The sequence below is a fragment of the Vombatus ursinus genome, unplaced genomic scaffold, assembly GCF_900497805.2.
Source record: "Vombatus ursinus unplaced genomic scaffold, bare-nosed wombat genome assembly UNPS02005286.1, whole genome shotgun sequence".
Lineage (NCBI taxonomy): Eukaryota > Metazoa > Chordata > Mammalia > Diprotodontia > Vombatidae > Vombatus > Vombatus ursinus.
In genome coordinates this window covers 4,508,036-4,528,105 of record NW_020945064.1, presented here as the reverse complement: position 1 = coordinate 4,528,105, position 20,070 = coordinate 4,508,036, and the positions used below count along the sequence as shown (strand labels likewise).

Here is a 20,070-nt window from a genome sequence, read left to right as displayed (position 1 = left end):
ACCTTAAAGCACTATAGAAATGCTATTATTTAACATTATTGTTCTCAAACCCAAATCTGATCTCCCACCCCTTGCTGCACCACACCCCCCTCTAGGGCCTCTCGCCCTTCTTCCTCCCTCACCCTTCTATTCTGCTTGCTCCTCCGCCTTCTTGAAACAAGGACCATCTACAACACATGTTATTTCTCTTATGAAATTCAAGTTGAGTCTTTTCTTTTTTGGAGGCAGAGTTAAGTGACTTGCCCGGGGTCATCCAGCTAGTAAGTGTCTGAGGCCAGATTTGAACTCGGGTCCTCCTGACTCCAGCACTGGTGCTCTATCCACCTAGCTGCCCTTCAAATTGAGTCTTAAAAACAACTCATCTGCATTCTAGCTTTGTGCACCACAGACATACCATAAATACTTGTTGACTCTTCCCAAGTTCCTTTTGTCTGGCTTCTCTCTCAGGATCCCAGTCTTCTCCCAACTTCCCCTCCCCTTGGCCGGGAGCACAAAGTCAAAGAACAAATGGGACTGCCAACCCCAGCTCCAGACTTCTTGCTAAGGGGCCAGAGAGCTGGTTCCTGGCACGGCAAGATGGGAGAATGAGTCAGACTGCAGCCTGAGACCATACCTCCCTCCCCCCGCCCCGAAGAGAGAGAAAGTGAGCCTGGCTTGGTGTCACAAGGAGAGGGAGAGCTGGCCAAGATGGGGCTGATCAGTGAAACTTCCCCTTTCTTAGGTATATTAGTGGAGACCGGGAGGGAGGTGCAGAAGGCAGCATGGTTAGCCTGCCTTCCAGCCTCCCGCAGCCACCCAGAGAGAATAGCTAAGAAACCTTACCCTGGGACCCTGGGAACAAGGAGAGGGAGGAGGGGCTACAGACACATAGACACCAACCACGAGAGGCCACATCATAAAGGAGAGGAGGAGGTGTGTGGGGGAAGGGAGACGGGCGGGGATGGAGAGAGGGTGTAGCTCAAGAACAAAAGACAAGATTTCTAGAAATTAAGAACACTAAACCTAAAGGAAACAACCCTCCTGCACAGGCCACAGATACTGGCAAGCACATACTTCAGACTCACAGCCCAGATCCCGATGACTACATCAACAGATAGTGCCTAGACATATGCACAAATGCCCACTCACCCTTGTATACACACACACATACATATATATATATATATATATATATATATATATATACATAGTTGTAAAGAGGTGCACCTTTGAATGAAACATATTGAAAGACACACACATATAGGCATATATGTATGTGTTTTGCATATATACACACATATATGTGTATGTGTGTATTTCCAGTCAAATCTGGAGAGACAACTTCAGTGCTGAATTTATAAAGTAGTAGATGGACCCCATCCATTCAAAGGAGGAACTTTGTTAAAAGGTGATTTCACAATCGAATCGTGTCTCCACATAAAACCAAGTACAATGTTATAATCAGGAATATGCATGTATATACTATATACCACACAAAAAATATTAAGAAACTGTTGTATGCAGGTGCTGAGGGAAGCTGCACATTGCAGAAGTCAGATAGGTCCTGGAAAGCTTGTGAGGGAACCATGAAATTTGTATCTTTTCATTTCTATTTGAAGAACTGTGTCCATGAGTAACAAGCAATATCACCCACCTTTGTTATTCCCTGTGACTTCCCAGCACAATTACTCAGGCAATGGGTCTGTTCCAAGACTTGCCCTTAGCCCCTCCCTACAACTTAAAAGTTACAAACTCATGGTTCTATGGCAAAGCACTTTCCTCAGAACCCTATGAAAAGGATTGGTCCTGCCCAGGATCAAGGGCATAGCGTGATTGGCCAACAGTCATAAAAGTAGGTGATGTCAGTTCCAGCATTTGAACCCAGGGCTTCTGGTTGCAGGTGGTGGGTGCAGCATTCTATCCAGAACTCCATGATGCCCAGAGAACAATACCCAGGGATTCTGATCCTCAGTTACCTGTGAGGTTTGATGACTTCACTCTTTTCACACTATCAAAGTGACTAGAGAGCCCTGAATAAGAGGGGCACTGTATGTTGGGTAGTGTAGGGATCAAAGAGATTACTTAACTGCCACACGCCTTCAGCCAAAGTGAAGCCAGGACTGGTCCAGAAAATTGGACCATTCAAGGGAAGGGAGCCCTGCTGCCCTCTAGCGACCAGATGTCACCACTGACAGCAAAGTGGGCTCTACTTTTGGGGTGGGTGGCTTCAGCTCAAGTCTTATTCCTCCTTCTCCTCCCTGACTTTTCACTTTGATTGATCAGTTTCCCTAGGGACCGAATTACTGTAATTTACTGTTGGGAGAAAGGCAAAGGGCTGAACTAGTTTTCTTTGGGATTCTAGGGGATTGTCCTCTGCTGGATGTGAGGCCTGGAAATGCAGTTTACATGGTGACTGATAGGCAGTATACCAAGTGCAAATGTCAGGGCATAAGGACTGAGAGGGGCAATGGTCAACATCTTTAACTGGGGAGCTAGGGAGATCAAGTGCCCTGCTCTTACGTAGTACAGAGGGCCAACATGGGAGGATGGCTCTCCTTATATTCCCACCCCCAAGTCCCACCACACACACACACACACACACACACACACACACACACACACCCCTCCCTCATATGCTACCACCCCAGATGCAGGGCTTGGGACCCTGGCACAAAGCCAGATTGAGAGATCCTAGGAGCTCGGATGACAGTGGGCAAGGAGCCCAAGAATTAGGTTGGGTTTCCAAACTCACCTTTAAGCCACAGGGACGGGCTGAGAATGTTGCAGCTTGGCCCATATCTCTTTCACTGTCACTGAGCCTCTAAGTGTGGGCACCCAGGCAGGTTCGATGACCATTTTACACCTTCTACACCCCCAAGTTAGGAATTTCCTAACAGGGTTCTGTTTTCAATTCTCCATCAGTCTTGGAACCTCTGAGCCCTGTTTCCCAGCAAAACAGACCCTTGGCATAAATAAAAGCCACCCCTCCTCCTCTGACCTCCTTTCATCCATGGACCTTTTGACTCAACAAGTATCTCTTGGGTGTTCTCTGGGGTCACTAGGACAGGGGTTTTTAACTCAAGAGATCTACAAATAGATTTCAGAACAATTGTGAATTAAAAAAAATTAATTATTTCAATCTGATTGGCTTCCATTTTAATCCCATGTACTTTATGCATTTAAAAGCACTATTCTGAGGTTTCCATAGGTTCCACCAGGTGTCAAAGGTGGACATGTCATACTAAAAAGCTTAAGAACCCCTTCTCTAAGGCATAGGGGATCACTATGCCAGTTACATCCTGTCCTCCCTCCTCAGGCTTATTCTATAGGCGGCAGACCAGGCTGAAGTGGGGGAGGGGAGGTCTAGCCTAAGGGTGTAGGCTCCCTACTTTCCTTTTCCTAGCAAGGGAACCTCATGCCTTAATTCCCTGAGAAAAAGGAATTTTTTTTTCTTTCTGTCTTTTTCTTTATGTCTTTCTTTTTGATTCTTTCTTTCTTGCTCTCTTTCTTTTTCTTTCTTTTTAATTCTACTCTTTTGCTACCCAACAAGTCACGTAAGGGCGGAGCAGGATGGAACGGAGCTTGGTGGAGCTCCTCAAGCCCCTGGAAAAGGATGGGGTTGGGGCTAGAGAAAGGGAGGGCACCAGAATCCTGGGTGGGGAGGGGAAGAGAAAGGGAGGAGGGAGGCCTTGAAACTGAGGGTACAATGAAAGAGAAGCTTCTGGAGAAGGAAACAAAGAAAAAGGGACTATGGGGAGGAAGGTCTGGAGTAACTTGGAGACGATCGCTCCCCTATCCTTCTCCGCCCCTTCCGCCGCCACCCGCTTCTGAGCTGGGTGGGGTCTGTGTGACCCCGGCTTTTGCAGATCGAGATGGGTGTCAGCAGGTGGGTGGAGAAGCCGCTATTGTCCTCAGGGGAACCCCCTTTCATTACCAGTCCGGACGCCTCCTCTGCTTCAGATGTGAAGGGTCCCCAAAACCCCGACCGAGGGAAGCCCCCCCAGTCATATCCCCTTTCATTAATTCTGTCCAGATCTGCCCAGAGGGGCCCTAGCAGCCTGCATGGCATTGTGTGCAGCCAGACAAAGTAACTGCGCTGGGTGGGTAGCTCCCTCCCTCAGGACCTGGAGGGTGGGGGCGGCGGGGGGAGGGATGCGCTGGTTGGTACTGATGCTGCAGGGATGTTGCAGCATTTTCCGCCGGCAGCTCGTGATTGGCTGGGACGAAGATGAGGTCAGCTCTTGGCGGAGCACGCCGCTGTCTGCCCAGCCGCCGGTGCAGCAGCGAGCAGCCTATAAAACCCAGCGGCCGATGAGCTCCCAGCCTTCTGCAGCCTGCAAGAAAGCGTCCCACTTCCTAGCCCCGGCCGCTCCCCTTGCAGCAAGCCAGCCAGATCAGCGAGGATGAGGGAAATCGTCCACATCCAGGCCGGCCAGTGCGGCAACCAGATCGGAGCCAAGGTAGGGATCAGGGAAGGGGGCAGGACAGAGACAGGGACCAGAGCTAGGGTTGGGATTGGGGCTGGGGCGGGCTAGTGACACTTCCCTCAGGCTCGAGTGCGCTGGACCAGCCCACTGCGGCAGCTTGGGGGTGGTCAGCTTCGCTTGGGCTCTCCCCGCTCTCGGCAGGCCCAGCTGAAAGCTGGGGTTCCCCGCTCAGCCTTTGTACTGAGCAGTGCTTGGGGTGGAGAGGGGGGAGGGGGGAGGGAGGAGGGTCTGCGAGCATCCACAGCTCTATTCCCGGGATGGGTCCGGGAGGCGTTTGGAAGGGGACGAGACATTCAAGGACTCGTGTAGCCGGCTCATTTGGGGGCCGAGATGGGGAGAAGTGGTAGGAGGTGGCTGGGGGCGGGGGCGGGAAGGGGAGCGCCAGGCTAAGCTGCACAGCCCGAACCACACCCCAGGACTGCGGCGCCGGGAACAAAGAGATGAACTCAGCTTTGCGCCAGGCTGCCGGGACGCCTGGGTCCCCGCCCTGCCGGGGTTCCCCACCTTTCTTCTGCCATTCCCCGGGGAGCCTTCCCTTCTCCCCGAGCCCTGGAGAGTTTCCAGTGCAGGGCTCCTCTTCTTTCGAGGACAAGTTTGCTGAAGGAGGTGGGGAGTGGGAGGTCAGGGAGGGTGCGACCCTTCAATTTATTAGACCCCGCTACCTGTCTCCTGGGAGCGGTCAACCCGTACGCTCAGGCTGACGCCGCCCCCTGTTGGGGAAGCTGGAGGCCCGGCCACCTGGGTCTTCCCCCTAGTTAATGGTCAGGTATTGGAACCTGGACAGCGACGGATCCCAGGTTCCTTCCCCGAGCTCCTCTGGGGTGGGCGTTGCCCAACCTTCTTCTCAAAGAAGCTGATCTGTCCTGGGTTCCTTAGGTCTCAGTTCAGGAAAAAATGGGTGGGGCTGAGCTGGGAGGAGAAGTTGAGTGAAGACCTTGGTATTCCCCCTCCAAACCCTCCCTCCCTTTCAGTGGTAGGACCGCATAGATTGTCCTCTTTGTCTCCTTTTCCCAGTTTCTTCGAGGGTGCCCTACCTTTAAGAAACAGTTCTTTTTCGGGATGGTTTGTCCAGGGATGGCCCCAGAAAAACTCTCTAGTACTAGCTCAGTCGCCTCACAGCACCCTCCCCAGACCCAGCCTCCTCTTTCTTTGTTCTCTTCAGGGGAGGAAGGGGTGGAGTTGTGCTATGATTCACAGGGTGACCTTGGTCTCAGGTCTCAGCTAACCCAGACTACTGCCAAGGGTGAGATCAAGACCCTCCCTGGAGATCTAATCCTGATCGAATTAGGTCCTGGCCCCACCCTGAATAGGCCCAGTGGTATCCGGGAGGTTCACCTCTCGGGAGATACGGTGAGATCAGCAGAGGAAAGAAGCAACCTTAAAGCTGACTCCTCCCCACAAACCAGTCATGAGGATCTCCTGGGATGGGTCTCGCAGAAGCTGAGAGTAGAGAACAAAGCCATCGTATGGAAGGTAGGGCTGCATCAACCTAGAATAACCTGACTCAGGGGCAGGGGGAGGTGGGGAAGATCAGGAGAAAGGAGGGGATCTGATCTCTGTTCAATGAACCGGAGACCAAAGTCCTATCTACACAGACAGGTGGTCATGGGAATAGTAAGGGGAAAACTGCAGCCTAGCTTTTTTGGTTAGGGTAGGGAACCTTCAGTTCATCTGGAACAAAGATAACAGTCCTAAGTGGGGAAGTGGTTCAATGAAAATCAACCCAGAGAGGGAAAAGGGAAATGGGCTGGGATTAGGCAGAGAAGAAAACCCCAAACACTTTTGCTAAGAGTGGAAAGGCAGCTGAAACAATAGATTCAGAGCCAGAGGTCCTGGCTCTGCTACTTACTGACCTACGTGACCTTGGGCTAGTTAGTTCCCCTCCGTGGGCCTTAGTGTCCTTATCTATAAAGTGAGTAGGTGGGATTAGAGTGGAAGGAAATCATGATACCATAGTGAGGAAAAAATAAAACACTGGTTTGAGCGTTCAAGCTGAACACTCAAATTGAGTTCGCTTCAGTTTCCCTCATTAAAATGAGGGAGCTGGGTGACATGGCGTCTGGGGTCCCTTCCAGTCTTAGAGCTGTTATCCTCTGATCTTTGAGGTGCCTTTGAGTTTCAAACTCAGTGATCCCATAAGCAGCAGCCCCTGAGGAAGCCAGTCAGAGGAACAAAAAGCTGATTGATATGCTGGAAGGGAGACAGCTGCCCACGCGGCACTGACATGTAAATTGTATATGTGGGTCTTCTCTGAGGCTTCTGGTGGAGGCACCTGCTGCAGTGTCTTAGCGTGAGGCAGCACTAATCGTCCATCAGACCCTTCACACACATCTGTGCCTGCTCAGAATGAAGACTAAGGAGGAGGGGGAGGAGAGGGAGAGGAAGACTGGCCCATCTCCTGCTCTATTAAGAGTAGGGGGAGGAAGAGAAAGGGCTTGGGGATGGGAGACTGAAACCAAATCAGGTTTCCTTCTGGAGTAGGGAGAGCAGCTGTGGCCAAGTCAGCAGCCACCCCCGGGGGCCAGAGGGTCTGTTAGCTCATTAGGCAGGTCACTGGGGGATTGGGCAGGCACAGAACACCTGCCACTGAGCAGGGTCAGAGGCTGAGGGCCAAAGGGGGAGAGAAGGAAGGGGGGATGGTAAGTGGACACAGGACTAATGGAGGCCAAAGCCTGGGACAATGATGCTTATTAGTCATCACTTCTGGGACCCGGGAGCAGTAGTAGTCTAAGGGACAGGGTTATAGCCTGATATTTGATTCCCAGCATCATGGTGAAGTGGGAAGATCTTTGCATTTGGAGTCTGAGATTTCAAATCCCTGTTCTGCTACTTAGTGCTTGTGTGACCTTGGGAAGTACTTCATTTCTCTGGGTCTCAGTTTTCCCATCTGTCAAATTAAGATATTTAAAGTTCTTTCCAGCTTTAAATCAATGATCCAACTTGCCATATCAAACCAGTTGCATTATCTGTAGAAAGGAGATGATGAGCATCCCCTTGGGAATACTATGAGAGCAAGAGATGTCTAGTCACTTCTAGTTGTTTCTAAGAGAGAAATGTTTAAATTGAGGGCTTCATGATAATTTCATTAAATGGGGCTATGTTGTAGTATTAAAGAGATTTTGAGTCATTTCTCTTCTATCCTCTTGGGTTAAGGAGACACTGGAATCATAGAGAATTTGAAGAAAAACAAAGTATGTCACCTAAACACCTCCCCCAAGCCAAGCTAGTGTGCTGATTCCTTACTCAAGAATGCTGAGATTAGTCCTTTGAAGGTCTTAGCTGAGTGCCAGGATCTGCTCCCCACCCCTAGGGGACCTTCCCTACCTTGTGGGAGGTGGATGAGTAAGGCCCAGGGGTGGCCCTGCCTGACCCCCAGGGGAGGAAGAAGGGAAAACACACTCTTCTTTGATGCGTCACATTTGAGCTAATGCTGGTGCCTCTTGGAAAATTGGGGCAGCAGCACCCAGCATGTGACCCAGCTGCCTGGGGAGAGCCTATGCAGGTAAAGCAGTTCTGCAGTGGCCTGTGAGACAAAAGAGGTCTGTGGATCTTGGGGTGGATTGAGTAGGTAGTTGAACTCTTTTGGGTTCAGAGAGGTCAGCATGGTTCTTGTAACCCGATTACTTATGGCCCCAGTTCCTATCCCTAATGGTGTCTCCTAGTTTTGACTGGGGTCCTGAGTTTAAGATGATATTTCTCCATGAGTTATTCTTTATTATTTATTTTCTCAGCCTCCCCAGCCAGGACTCAGCCTCTTTTTCTGGTAGAGCCAGAAACTGAAATCATCAGGAACTTAAATCCCTTAGGCATTCCATCCTCTCATTGTATGCAGGACACTCAGATTCTCTGATTTGTTCCTGTGGGCCTGGAGGTCTTAGCCCAGATCCTCAGGGAGACTGGTGAAGGGACTCAGTGGTACTGAGCTTTGAGAGGCCTTCAGAGGCAAGCTCTACCCAGAAGTTGGCAGCCAGCCAGCCCCTTAGCCCCTTAGCTCAGCTTCTCTTATCACCCTAGCCTGGCCTTCAACTTCAGTTGGTGTCTCTGGGTTCTTAGCTGGGGTAGATCATTGCACTGCTGCTTCATTAACAGAATCAAAGTCTGTCTCCTCACTCACCATATGGGTTATGGATGACAGAAATTTAGTGCCTCCTCTCTTCCTTCCTGTCCTTCCAGGCTGTTGGGCAAGACCTCTTGCTTTGGGAAGTGCAAGGAGGAATCTTTTATGCTCTCAGTCAATGGGAAGGTTTTTGCTTCCCTCTTAGGATCACCAAGCAGCCCCTTCTCTCTCCATTCACTGACCCTCCTGCCCTTAACACATTTTAAGACTGAACGAATGGGTCCCACACATCTGGGTAAGGTAGTGCTCCCCTCCCCAGGAGAGCAATTGGGTAGAAGGAGAGGAGAAAGGAAAACTGGTCTTGGGATTTAGGCTTCGCATCCCTTTAAAAGAAAACTCTCCAAAAACCGCGACTAAAACCCTGATGTGTCCCCTAATCCTTCACAGCCTCAGGGCCTTCCAGTTCTAACTCCATCATCTTGTTTATTAGCTGTCTCTCTTCTAGAGACGGATCTTCCCTTAACTTAATGCACTTCCCAATGAGGCCAGGAAACAAAGGTGCTGAACCTCTGTGCTTGGTTGGGGTGGAGGAGAGATGAGGGAAGATGGGTATACAGAGCAAATGCAGGGTAGTGACCTAAGGCTTGTCAGAACCACGGACAGCTCCCCCCAAGGCTTTCTGGTTTCGCCTTCCCCACAACCTGCTACAGAAGCTGTTTTGGAGACGCTGCCTAGTATAATGACTTGCACATAGGAGCATAGATAGAGGACTAGATGGTAACTCAAAGGCCATCTAGTCCAATACCCATTACTGACAAATGAGGAAACTGACACCCAGGGAAACTGTGACTTGCACAAAATCACACAAGTTGCAAACATCAGAGGTAAGATTTGAATCCAAGTCTTCTGACTCCAGAGTCAGCACTCTTTCTAATGTATCTGCCTTCATCATCAGGCACGTAATACATATTTGCTGAATTGAATGGAACTGAACTTTAATTGAATCTTTCTTGAGGTAGTGGGTAGCAGAATTTCAGTATCTGGACCCAACTCTTTTTCAATATGTCCAATCTAATTCTGAAACTTCTCCTGTTATCCCAGTAACTCTTGCTCATTCAACTACAAAAGCTGAGTCTCCCCTCAGTTCCCCTGACCTGGAGCTGGCAAATCTTAAAGCACTATATGAATGTATTAATTTTAATTATCGTAACAGTAGAAAGTTGACCACCAGGACATGAACTGATTTTTTCAGTCACGGCAACTCATGAATATGACCTACTAAGGAGAGATGGTGTGGAAGCTTGCCTTAGAGTCAGGAAGACCTGAATTCAAGTCTTGCTAACTCTGTGGCCCTGGGCAAGTCATTTAACCTCAGTGCTCCCAGGCAACTCCCTAAGACTGTAAGAGCTGATCTACATTCATAGAGTATTTCCCCACCAGGGGCTCCCTACCCTGACAAAATCACATGTCTATTCATCTAAAATTGTCTATTAAGGGACAGAGGAATGGCAACCTCTCTCTATGAAAGGAGTGTCCACATCAATGAAATTATGAATTAATGAAATATTACTGTTCCCATAGTTCTTCATCTACTGTATTTCTCATTAAGGTTCCTGATATCTTCCCCTCCTTCCTAGGATGCGATGGTTTTTGTAGGACCATTGTCCCCAGGAGCCAATTGTCTAGTCAGGGTCCAGAAACAACTATTCCAGAATGTTTGGTGGGACTCCACACTCAGAAAGTTCTTGGCTTTAAGACATAGTTTAGAAATCCTGCCTCTGAAAAGAGAACTATTCAAATGAAGTTATTCTAATCATAGACTAAATGATAGGGGAAGGGATGGCAAAGGAATATGGGAGGTGGGGGTCTTTATTAAGTTCCTACTACTATGTGCTAAGCACTTTACAAATATCTCATTTGGAGGGAGAACACGCCCACCCAGTGAAGGTAGGACTTAAAATATAAGTGAGGATATTTGCTCTGAAAACTCAGTTTGGCAGAGTAGTACCATGGAAAGAGCCTTGTATCTGGAGGAAAGGGAATAATCATTCACATAGCACCTATAATGTGCCAGGCACTGTGCTAAGCTTTTTACAAATATTATTTCATTTGATCCTCACGACAACCCCAAAAAGTAGATGCTAATAATATCCTTATGTTACAATTGAGGAATCTGGAGTGAAAGGATCCGGGTCCAGATTCCAGTTTTGCTACTTAATACCTATGTGACCGTAGGCAAGTCATTTAATGTCTCTGGGCCTCAGTTTCCTCATTTGTAAAATAAAGGAGTTGGATACAGTAGTAACAATAGTTAACATTTATATAGAGCTTTAAGGTCTGCCAAACACTTTCCATTTGTTTTCTCATTTCAGCCTCCCAACATCCCTGTGAGGCAGGTACTGTTATTATCCTCATTTTACATATGAGGAAGGTTCTTTCTCTCATTAAATCTATGATCCTAAGCTTTTTTAAACAGTTCCAGTTCCAGGTGTAAAAGGTAAGAATCTGAGATGAGGAGCATGTCCTAGAGGAAAGTTGCACAAGAATAGGCTTGACACGTATTAGTGATTAGCATTGATTTTTAAAATCCCTTGCATTTTAAAGTTTTCAAAAATATTTTTCAAGGGGCAGTGAGGTGGTGCAGTGGATAGAGCAACAGCCCTGGATTCAAGAAGATCTGGGTTCAAATCCGACCTCAAACATGTAACACTTACTAGCTGTGTGACCCTGGAGAAGTCACTTGACTAGTCAAAAAAATTTAAAAAAAATTTTTTTTCAAAGAACCTTTACATGCATCATCTCATCTGATTTTCACAACAATCTTATCAGATAAAGGGAAGGGATTAAACTTTCTCTGGCTTTCTTCAAGACTCATTCAGATCTCATCCTCTACAGGAGGCCTTTCCCCAGTCTCCAGGCCCCAGCTACTAAATCCTTCCCTTTTCAGAATGCCTTCATCTACTCTGTATGTATCTTGTCTGCACCTAGTTATTTACATGTTGTCTACCCTAATAGAATGGGAGCTCCTTGAGGACAGGAACTGTTTTTACCCTTTCTTTGTATTCTCAGTATTTAGTACAGCATCTTACACATATTAGACACAAAAAGCCTAAATGCTTTCTGATGGACTAACTGAATAATAACAATGACTCAATTTAAAATAATAATGATAATAATAATAACAGCTAACATTTGTATAGGCAGCTAAGTGGTACAGTGGATAGAGGGCCAAGCCTGGAGTCAGGAAGACTCTTCTTCATGAGTTCAAATTTGGCCTCAGACACTTACCAACCGTGCGACCCTGTGCAAGTCATTTAACCCTATTTGCCTCAGTCTCCTCATCTGTAAAATGAGCTGGAGAAGGAAATGGCAAACCACTTCAGTATCTTTGCCAAGAAAACCTCAAATGGGATCATGGAGAGTTGAACACAATTGAAAAACAACAAAACCTTTATATAGCACTTACCACGTGCCAAGCAATGTGCTAAGTGTTTTACAATTATTATCTTATTTCATCCTTAACACAACCCTGGAAGGCAGGTGCTATTATTATCCCCATTTTATGGATGAGGAAACTGGAGCAAATAGAGGTTGTGACTTGCCCAGGGTCACACAACTAGTAAGTGTCTGAGGCTAAATTTGAATTCAAGACTTCCTAACCCCAGACCCGGCACTCTATCTACTGTACCACCTGGCTACCTCTGAAACTTAAGTAGCATTTTATGATGACCAAGTGTTAAAACACTTAAAAAAATATACATTCTCACCTGATCTTCACAAGAAACCTCTGAGGTAGATGATTAAAAAATCATTCCCATTTTATACATGTCCAAAGTTCCATAAGTAAGTAATGGAGCTGGAACCGGGTCTTCTGACTCCAAGACCAGTGTGCCTTTTTCTTGCAGCTTCTGACTCTGACGTCTTCCTAGATGTCACCCTCCAATGCTTTTCCCACTATACCAGGTTTCCTCTCACAAATATAGAGGAAAGGGGCAGCTAGGTGGCACAGTGGATAGAGTACTGGCCCTGGAGTCAGGAGGACCTGAGTTCAAATCCAGTCTCAGACCAGACACCACTTGACACTAGCTGTGTGACCCCAGGCAAGTCACTTAACCCCAATTGCCTCAGACACACACACACACAAAGCCCCAACAAATATAGAGGGAAAAGAGGTCAAACTGAGTCCCAACAAGGTTATAAATCCTGCCTAAGGTAGTTAGTCACAGAAGCTAGAACCTAGATCTCCATATTCCTAGGCTCTAGAGGTGGGTGCTAAGTGTTAGCCAACATGGCTTGACACTGTTGACTACTTCCCTTTCCTCGACCATCTTTCATGTCTATCTCTCTGCATCTCTCCTCAGTTTTGGGAAGTGATCAGTGATGAACATGGCATAGACCCCAGTGGCAACTATGTGGGTGACTCAGATTTACAGCTAGAGAGGATCAGTGTTTACTACAATGAAGCCTCATGTGAGTATCTCCTCATCCAACACGGCCCTTAGACCCTTCCAAATCTGCTGTTACCCTATGGCATGACCTAAAGATGTTTTAACCTGAGGGCTGAGGGATCAGTGGGACCACAGAGACTCTGGAGGTTGAGACGGTGGCCAATGAGATGGGAAGGACCCCTCAAGATCGGATGGAACCTAGAGGGAAGTGCTGGGCTGGCTCTGATCTCCCGAGTCAGGAACGACCTTTTCCCACTGGGATCCCATGTATCAATTTGCTGATTTCTCTCTTGTTCACCCCCCCAGAGGTGCAATAAATCAAATACGAAATCACATATTCTGCTTGTTTATGTGTTACATCCCCTGACTAGACTCTAAGCTCTCCACAAGGACAGACTGTGGTTTATGTTAAATCTATTTCCCTTCTTCAGCCCCAGTACCTACATCAGTGCACTGCACTATGCGCAGTAGGCGTCTAACAAATGTTCATTGTGTTGAAATTGGCAGTCATCCAATTATCTGGATTAGGAAAAAATGGATTAAATTGGGATCAACAATAGTGTGCCTTGGTAGAGGGCCTGTGCAGTTGGAGAGGGGCAAGGACCAAGGAAAGATTGAGCATTTTATGAATATCCACTTAGTGGTTTCTCCTTAATGGTATTTCAGAGGTGTGCTTACATTTTAGTAATCCCTACAGCCCATTCTAATGGCAGAAGATATCTGTCTAATGGCTGAGCTATACTTTGGGAGGTCATTTCTTTTTAAATGTTTTCTTCTTTTAAAAAATATCCCTGTCACTTACCAGTTATCCTCCCCCACCCCCATATAACTCTCCTTTGTCTCAAAAGTACAGGAAAATAAAACAAATAAGCCCATTAGCCACGTCTGGAGTTGTATGCCTCATACCTAACCTCTCTGCTGAGAAGCAGGAGGCATATTTCCTTCTGAATTTAACATTGGTCACTGCACTGATTTGAAAGATATTTCCCAGTCTCCCCCTCCCTTCTGGCAGTGGATGGATTATTCAGGATCTTCCTAAGAAAGTGCTGGAAGAATGGGTATAACAGGACAGACTTAGGCTGAATGAGCTTTGAAGTGGAAAGGACCTCAGCAAGCCAGAGCAAGAGTCTTTCTGGGGAAAGCAGGACTAAGTGGAATTGTCGTCTTTGGCCCTAGACCCACAAGGCCTTATATAATCCATCTGTTTTTTCATATCCCTAGCTCACAAGTATGTGCCCAGGGCCATCCTGGTCGACCTGGAACCTGGAACCATGGACAGCGTTCGATCCGGTGCTTTTGGACATCTCTTCAGACCTGATAACTTCATCTTTGGTATCTTTCCCTTCCACCGCCCCGCCTTCTTTAGACAAGCTCCATATATAAAAACCTCCATAAAGAAATAACAAAAGTGGTAGCCTAGCAGAGGATAGAGGAGAATGGGTTATTCAGCGTACCTTGCATTTACTTACAGATGCTCTACTTTTCAAAGTGCTTTCATATATAATATCTCACTTGATCCTTCAAATATCTCTGTAAGGGTAAGTAGGGCGGGGGAGGTATTATCTTTGTTTTACAGATAAGGAAACTGAGGTTTAGAAAGGTAAAGTATTTGGCCAAGATCACTTGGGCCAACAGCTAGTAAGGAACAGAACACGAGTCTTCTCCTGGTCTATTTCCATGTAGTACATACGGAACTCCTTCTAGATGAACTTTAAAGAGCCATAGAGCTGTTTGACAAAGATATCCCCATTTCACAAATGGGAAAACTGAGGCAAAGATTTTTATTGCTTTTCCCTTTGTGTCTGAAGCAGCCTGGTATAATAGAAAGCACACTAGGCCAGGAATAAGAAGACCTGGGTTCAAGTCTCAGCTGCCCTTTAGTAATCATGAGATCTTGGACAATTCACTTGATCTCTCTGATGCTCAGTAAATCAGAGGGCGTAGCAGTTTCCCTGCCTGCCTCATGGGGTTGCTAAAAGAATGAATTTGGAAACTTCTTGTACATTGTAAATGCCAGTGCTGATGTGACCTACTGGCCTGCTTACCCCACTGAGCCCAACTGTTGATTTTCACCCTCTTCAGTTATTTTATTTTATTCCCTATCTCACAGGTCAGAGTGGTGCAGGAAACAACTGGGCCAAGGGTCACTACACTGAGGGGGCTGAACTGGTGGATTCGGTGCTAGATGTGGTGAGGAAAGAGTGTGAGAATTGTGACTGTCTCCAGGGCTTTCAGCTCACTCATTCCCTGGGTGGGGGCACTGGCTCTGGTATGGGCACCCTTCTCATCAGCAAGGTACGAGAGGAGTACCCTGATCGAATCATGAACACTTTCAGCGTGGTGCCCTCCCCTAAAGTGTCTGATACAGTGGTGGAGCCCTACAATGCGACCCTGTCCATCCACCAGCTGGTGGAGAACACAGATGAGACCTATTGCATCGACAATGAAGCCCTTTATGATATCTGCTTCCGCACCCTCAAGCTAGCCACCCCCACCTACGGCGACCTCAATCACCTGGTCTCTGCCACCATGAGCGGTGTGACCACTTCCTTGCGTTTCCCTGGCCAGCTCAATGCCGACCTCCGGAAACTGGCTGTCAATATGGTTCCTTTTCCCCGCCTACACTTCTTCATGCCTGGCTTTGCCCCACTCACAGCCCGTGGCAGCCAGCAGTACCGAGCCCTGACAGTTCCTGAGCTCACCCAACAGATGTTTGATGCCAAGAACATGATGGCAGCCTGTGACCCTCGCCATGGGCGTTACCTGACAGTGGCTACTGTCTTCCGTGGCCGCATGTCTATGAAGGAAGTGGATGAGCAGATGTTGGCCATTCAGAGCAAGAACAGCAGCTACTTCGTGGAATGGATCCCCAACAATGTGAAGGTGGCTGTCTGTGACATCCCACCCCGTGGCCTGAAGATGTCTTCTACTTTCATTGGCAATAGCACAGCCATCCAGGAGCTCTTCAAGCGCATCTCTGAGCAGTTCACCGCCATGTTCCGTCGCAAGGCCTTCCTTCACTGGTACACCGGGGAAGGGATGGACGAGATGGAGTTCACAGAAGCTGAGAGCAACATGAATGACTTGGTGTCCGAGTACCAGCAGTACCAGGATGCCACAGCAGAGGAGGAAGGGGAGATGTATGAGGATGATGAGGAAGAATCAGAGGCCCAGGGGGCCAAGTGAAGTCACTAGGGATCTGACAGGAGGCACAGAGTGGGCAGGACCCAGGAAGAAGCCTGTTGTTGGCTGGGGTTGGGACGGAGAGTCTTCCCCACCAGGGCAAGTTTTTTCCAGATCATCCAGTCATCTGACAGAGTCCTCCATCTTTGCTTCCAGTCAGCTGAGAGCTAGGCACCCAGCTTCTAGTTGCTTCACATTAAAGGTTCCCAAACTTCAATCATTCAGTATTTAATAATATCCCCCTTCCTGCCTCCCAGCCCTGATGTCCCCATTATGATGTGTTAGCTCAATTTCTGTACCCTTTCTACCCTGGACCCTTTTCCTCTTGCATTTTTTAACATATATTTTCCATAGTCCCAATGTTCTTATTTTTTACTGGTTTGTGTTGATTTTTATTTTTTGGAATACTCAATAAATTTATTGCTGTCTGATACCCTCATCCTGGATTGGCCAACTCCTTATTTGGGGCAGGGAATAAGTGACTGAGGGGAGAGGGGCTGGGAGCCACAGTGGAAGACCTATCAACATGGTGGAACTCCAGAGAGTGACAATAATAAAGAGGTACGTCTAGCTTTCCTGAAGAACTAGAATGTCCCTGCAGGAAACCTTTGGTACCAAAGTGAATCTTATTCTTCACCCTAGAAACCATGGTCTGTGTCATCTATAGAGAAGAGGAGGCCTGTCCACTTCTCCTTGGATCCTCTAAACCCTGGAGGGGGGTGTGTATTATCATTTCTAACACTGAAGCCTCATTTGCAGAATGTTTGGGGCAAGGAAAGCTCTATAGGGACAGCAGAAGGCTCGTCAGTTATCAGATAAAACATCACCATCACCTCCACCAGGCTCGGGATTCTGGATCCTGACAATTGTAGCTGTATTTCCTAGCAGCGTGTCCCCAGCCTTGAAAGGTTCCTCGACTCTTCACCATGTGTTGCCTCCTTGAAACTCTACTTCTCACCCCCTCCCCGCATCCACACCCTCATTTCTTCAGCCAAGACTGCTGGTCTAAAGCTGCACCCTATGAGTCCATTTCCTGAATGCTAACACAGAGGACATTTCTCTTCCCCTGCCTCTTAAGCTTAGGATTCCCCATTCAAATCCTAGAATTGTAGGATTCAAACCCCTTCGTGTTACAGATAATGAAACCAAAGCCATAGATAGAAACCAGGTAATTTGCCAAAGGTCAGGTAGCTGTTTAGTGGTAGGGTCAGACTTAACCTCCATTCCAATCAGACTAATCTGACCCCTCTAGCCTATATCATTGCATGTGCCTTGTTCTTTACCCTTAAATTAAATCCCACCCTTTCAGTTCCCCAGGCCCAATCATTATGCTGCACTTCTGAAACCGTCATACACAGTCACTCTTGGTCATTCTTCATACCGTTTCCTCCCCTTGGAAGGTGAGCTTGGAGGCTCTGTTTTTGGTTCTAATTTCAAATTAGAGAAACTGAGCCCCAGAGAGAAGACTTTCCAAAGGCTATACGTAATTATTAGTGAGACTAGGAATTTTCTGACATTTGATTTTCCTGGCATTTGGTCCACCCAAAAGCCTAACTCTATCCCTTTAAGACCTGTCTAATCCTCTCATGGAAGGTGGGGGAGAGAGGTGTAAACCATGTTGGGAACTCTCATGATGTGTGTGTGGGAAGAATGGGACTCTGCTGTCCCCCTTCTTTTTGCTCCTCTTTGCAGACTCTTCCAAGAGAAAATTAACCCTGGAGCTTTTTAACCCTTGGTAGTTTATTTGAAAGGGAAGAGAAAAAGGATGAGGAAGCTGAGGATTTGCTTCATTCCTTGGTTAAAAGATATTCATGTCCAGTTCTGAAGCTGATAGAATCTAGTCCATAAATCTCCTCTACAGCATGCATGACACGTGGCCATCCAGCCTCTGCCTGAACAGCTCCAGGGACAAGGAACTTCCTACCTGCCAAGCAATTGCATCTTCAGAAAGCTTTTGTAAGGGGTGGGCCTAACTTGCATTTTCCAACAACTACCATTCACAGTGAACCCTAAAATAGCTTCATTACCCATGTACACTCAACTGTTCAGCCATGCCTCTTACATTTTCATAATTGAGAAATTTGTCCTTGTATTTTCCCCACAAAATCTATCTCTCTATAACTTCTGCCCTTGGGTTCTTTCCCCGCTAAGCAGAATGTCTAATATTTCTTTCATGTGGAATTACAAATCATAACCTCAGAATTTGAGGGGATTTTGGAGGTCCACTCTGTCCTTGGCCAAGAATAGCTTCTACAGCAGCCCCAACAAAGGGTTATTCTTGACTATCTCCAGGGAAGGGAGACCCTATTCTCAACCTTCCAAGAAATCTTTCTACTTTTGCATAGCACTATTAGGAATATGTTCATTATAGATGCTAAAATCTGCCTCTGCAACTTCCATCTGGTTCTACCCTCTGGGGCCAAGAAGATGGATAAGAAATAATAAGAAATATTCCATAATAGGAGATACAGTGGATATTATCTGGCAGTAGACAGAGCACTGGTCCTGGAGTCAAGATGACTTAAGTTCAAATGTGACCTCAGACACTTATTAGCTTATGTCCCCTGGGCAAGTCACTTAACCTCTGTCTGCCTCAGTTTCCTCATCTCTAAAATGAGGATAATAAGGGGCAGCTAGGTGGCACAGTGGATAGAGCACCAACCCTGGATTCAGGAAAACCTGAGTTCAAATCCAGCCTCAGACACATAACACTTACTAGCTGTGTGACTCTGGGCAAGTCACTTAACCCCATTGCCTAACCAAAATAAATAAATAAATAAATGAGTAAACAATCAATCAATCAAACAAACAAACAAACAAATAAATAAATGAATAAATAGATAAATGAATGAATGAATGAATGAATGAATGAATGAATAAGTAAAATGAGGATAATAATAGCACTTACTTCCCATGGTTGTTATGAAGATCAAACGAAATAATTGTAAAACATTTAGCACAGTGCCTGACACATAGTAAGCACTATATACATGTGCTGGGATTTGGTGCTTAAGAAAGACTACTACCTCCAAGAGAGTGTTATGCCTCTGTGAATGCCATCCTGCCTCAGGGAAAGGGGTGAGGGCACAGACTCAGTGAGATTGCAGGGCAAACTGGGGAGGGAATCATCATGGGGCGGGGGTAGCAATGAACTGCAAAATCAGTGACTCAGGAAAAATTCTACCATGGGGCAATACTTCTATGATCACTCAGTCTCTCTGTCTCTTTTTTTTTGAGGTTTGAGTTTTTTAATAAAATAATCTCATGTGGCTGAAGGTGTGAGGGTGGAGGATTAGGTCAGGGGCTTGGGGTGGCAGGGGTTTGGCTGTCCACTCTTTGGTCTGTGGCTAGGGAAGGGGTAGTCAAGGGGACGAACTCCAGGCCAGTAGGCACCTCTAGGGGCAGCTTGTCTGCAACAGCCCGGCCTCTGTGCTCATGACTGACCCCAGACTCAGTGATGATGAGGGGTCTTCAACCTGGGGACGACGTTTGAGGACATGAGAGCGATGTAACCACAGAGGCAGGTCTCTGATGGGAGACGTAGCTGCTGCCGGGGCCTGGAGCTGTTCCTCATGCACAGATACAGCTCCCTGGGTGGCCAAGACAGCTCAGGGTTTCAGGTGATTGTATTCATTCCTGGTTCCCAGGTAGTGTCCCGGGTGAGCTGGCAATTCCTAGCACTGCTGGCTCTTTGGGGGGACAGCTGAGGGGATGGGATGGGACTGGGACAGGGGCTTGGGAAGCTGGGCTCAGGTTGAAGCAGGTTAGGGGAGGGTGTCTGGGGTCCTGGTCAGTCCCAGCCCTTCCCTCTGAGCTCTGCATTCAGCTGCCTGCCCAGGGCCTTCCAGGCCACAGGCTCCGGCCTCTGGCCTCCTGGTCCTGGACTGCATGATGAGTCTGCAGACACGGAGTGTGT

At 47.4% G+C, this 20,070-nt stretch overlaps 1 protein-coding gene across 1 annotated transcript; it reads left to right on the top strand.

The window, feature by feature from the left end:
• Nucleotides 1-4,270: 4,270 nt before the first annotated feature.
• On the top strand, nt 4,271-16,585 carry TUBB3 (tubulin beta 3 class III). Its single transcript, XM_027847689.1, has 4 exons — nt 4,271-4,439; nt 12,885-12,993; nt 14,193-14,303; nt 15,082-16,585. The coding sequence occupies exons 1-4, from the start codon at nt 4,383-4,385 to the stop codon at nt 16,155-16,157; spliced, it is 1,353 nt and encodes a 450-aa protein (XP_027703490.1). The 5' UTR covers nt 4,271-4,382; the 3' UTR covers nt 16,158-16,585.
• Nucleotides 16,586-20,070: the final 3,485 nt, after the last annotated feature.

Bases quoted from the DNA above. Each gene is read 5' to 3' on its own strand.
- TUBB3 (XM_027847689.1), top strand. From the start codon at position 4,383: ATGAGGGAAATCGTCCACATCCAGGCCGGCCAGTGCGGCAACCAGATC. The intron at 4,440-12,884 runs GTAGGGATCAGG...ATCTCTCCTCAG, and splicing joins GCAACCAGATCGGAGCCAAG to TTTTGGGAAGTGATCAGTGA. The intron at 12,994-14,192 runs GTGAGTATCTCC...TCATATCCCTAG, and splicing joins TTACTACAATGAAGCCTCAT to CTCACAAGTATGTGCCCAGG.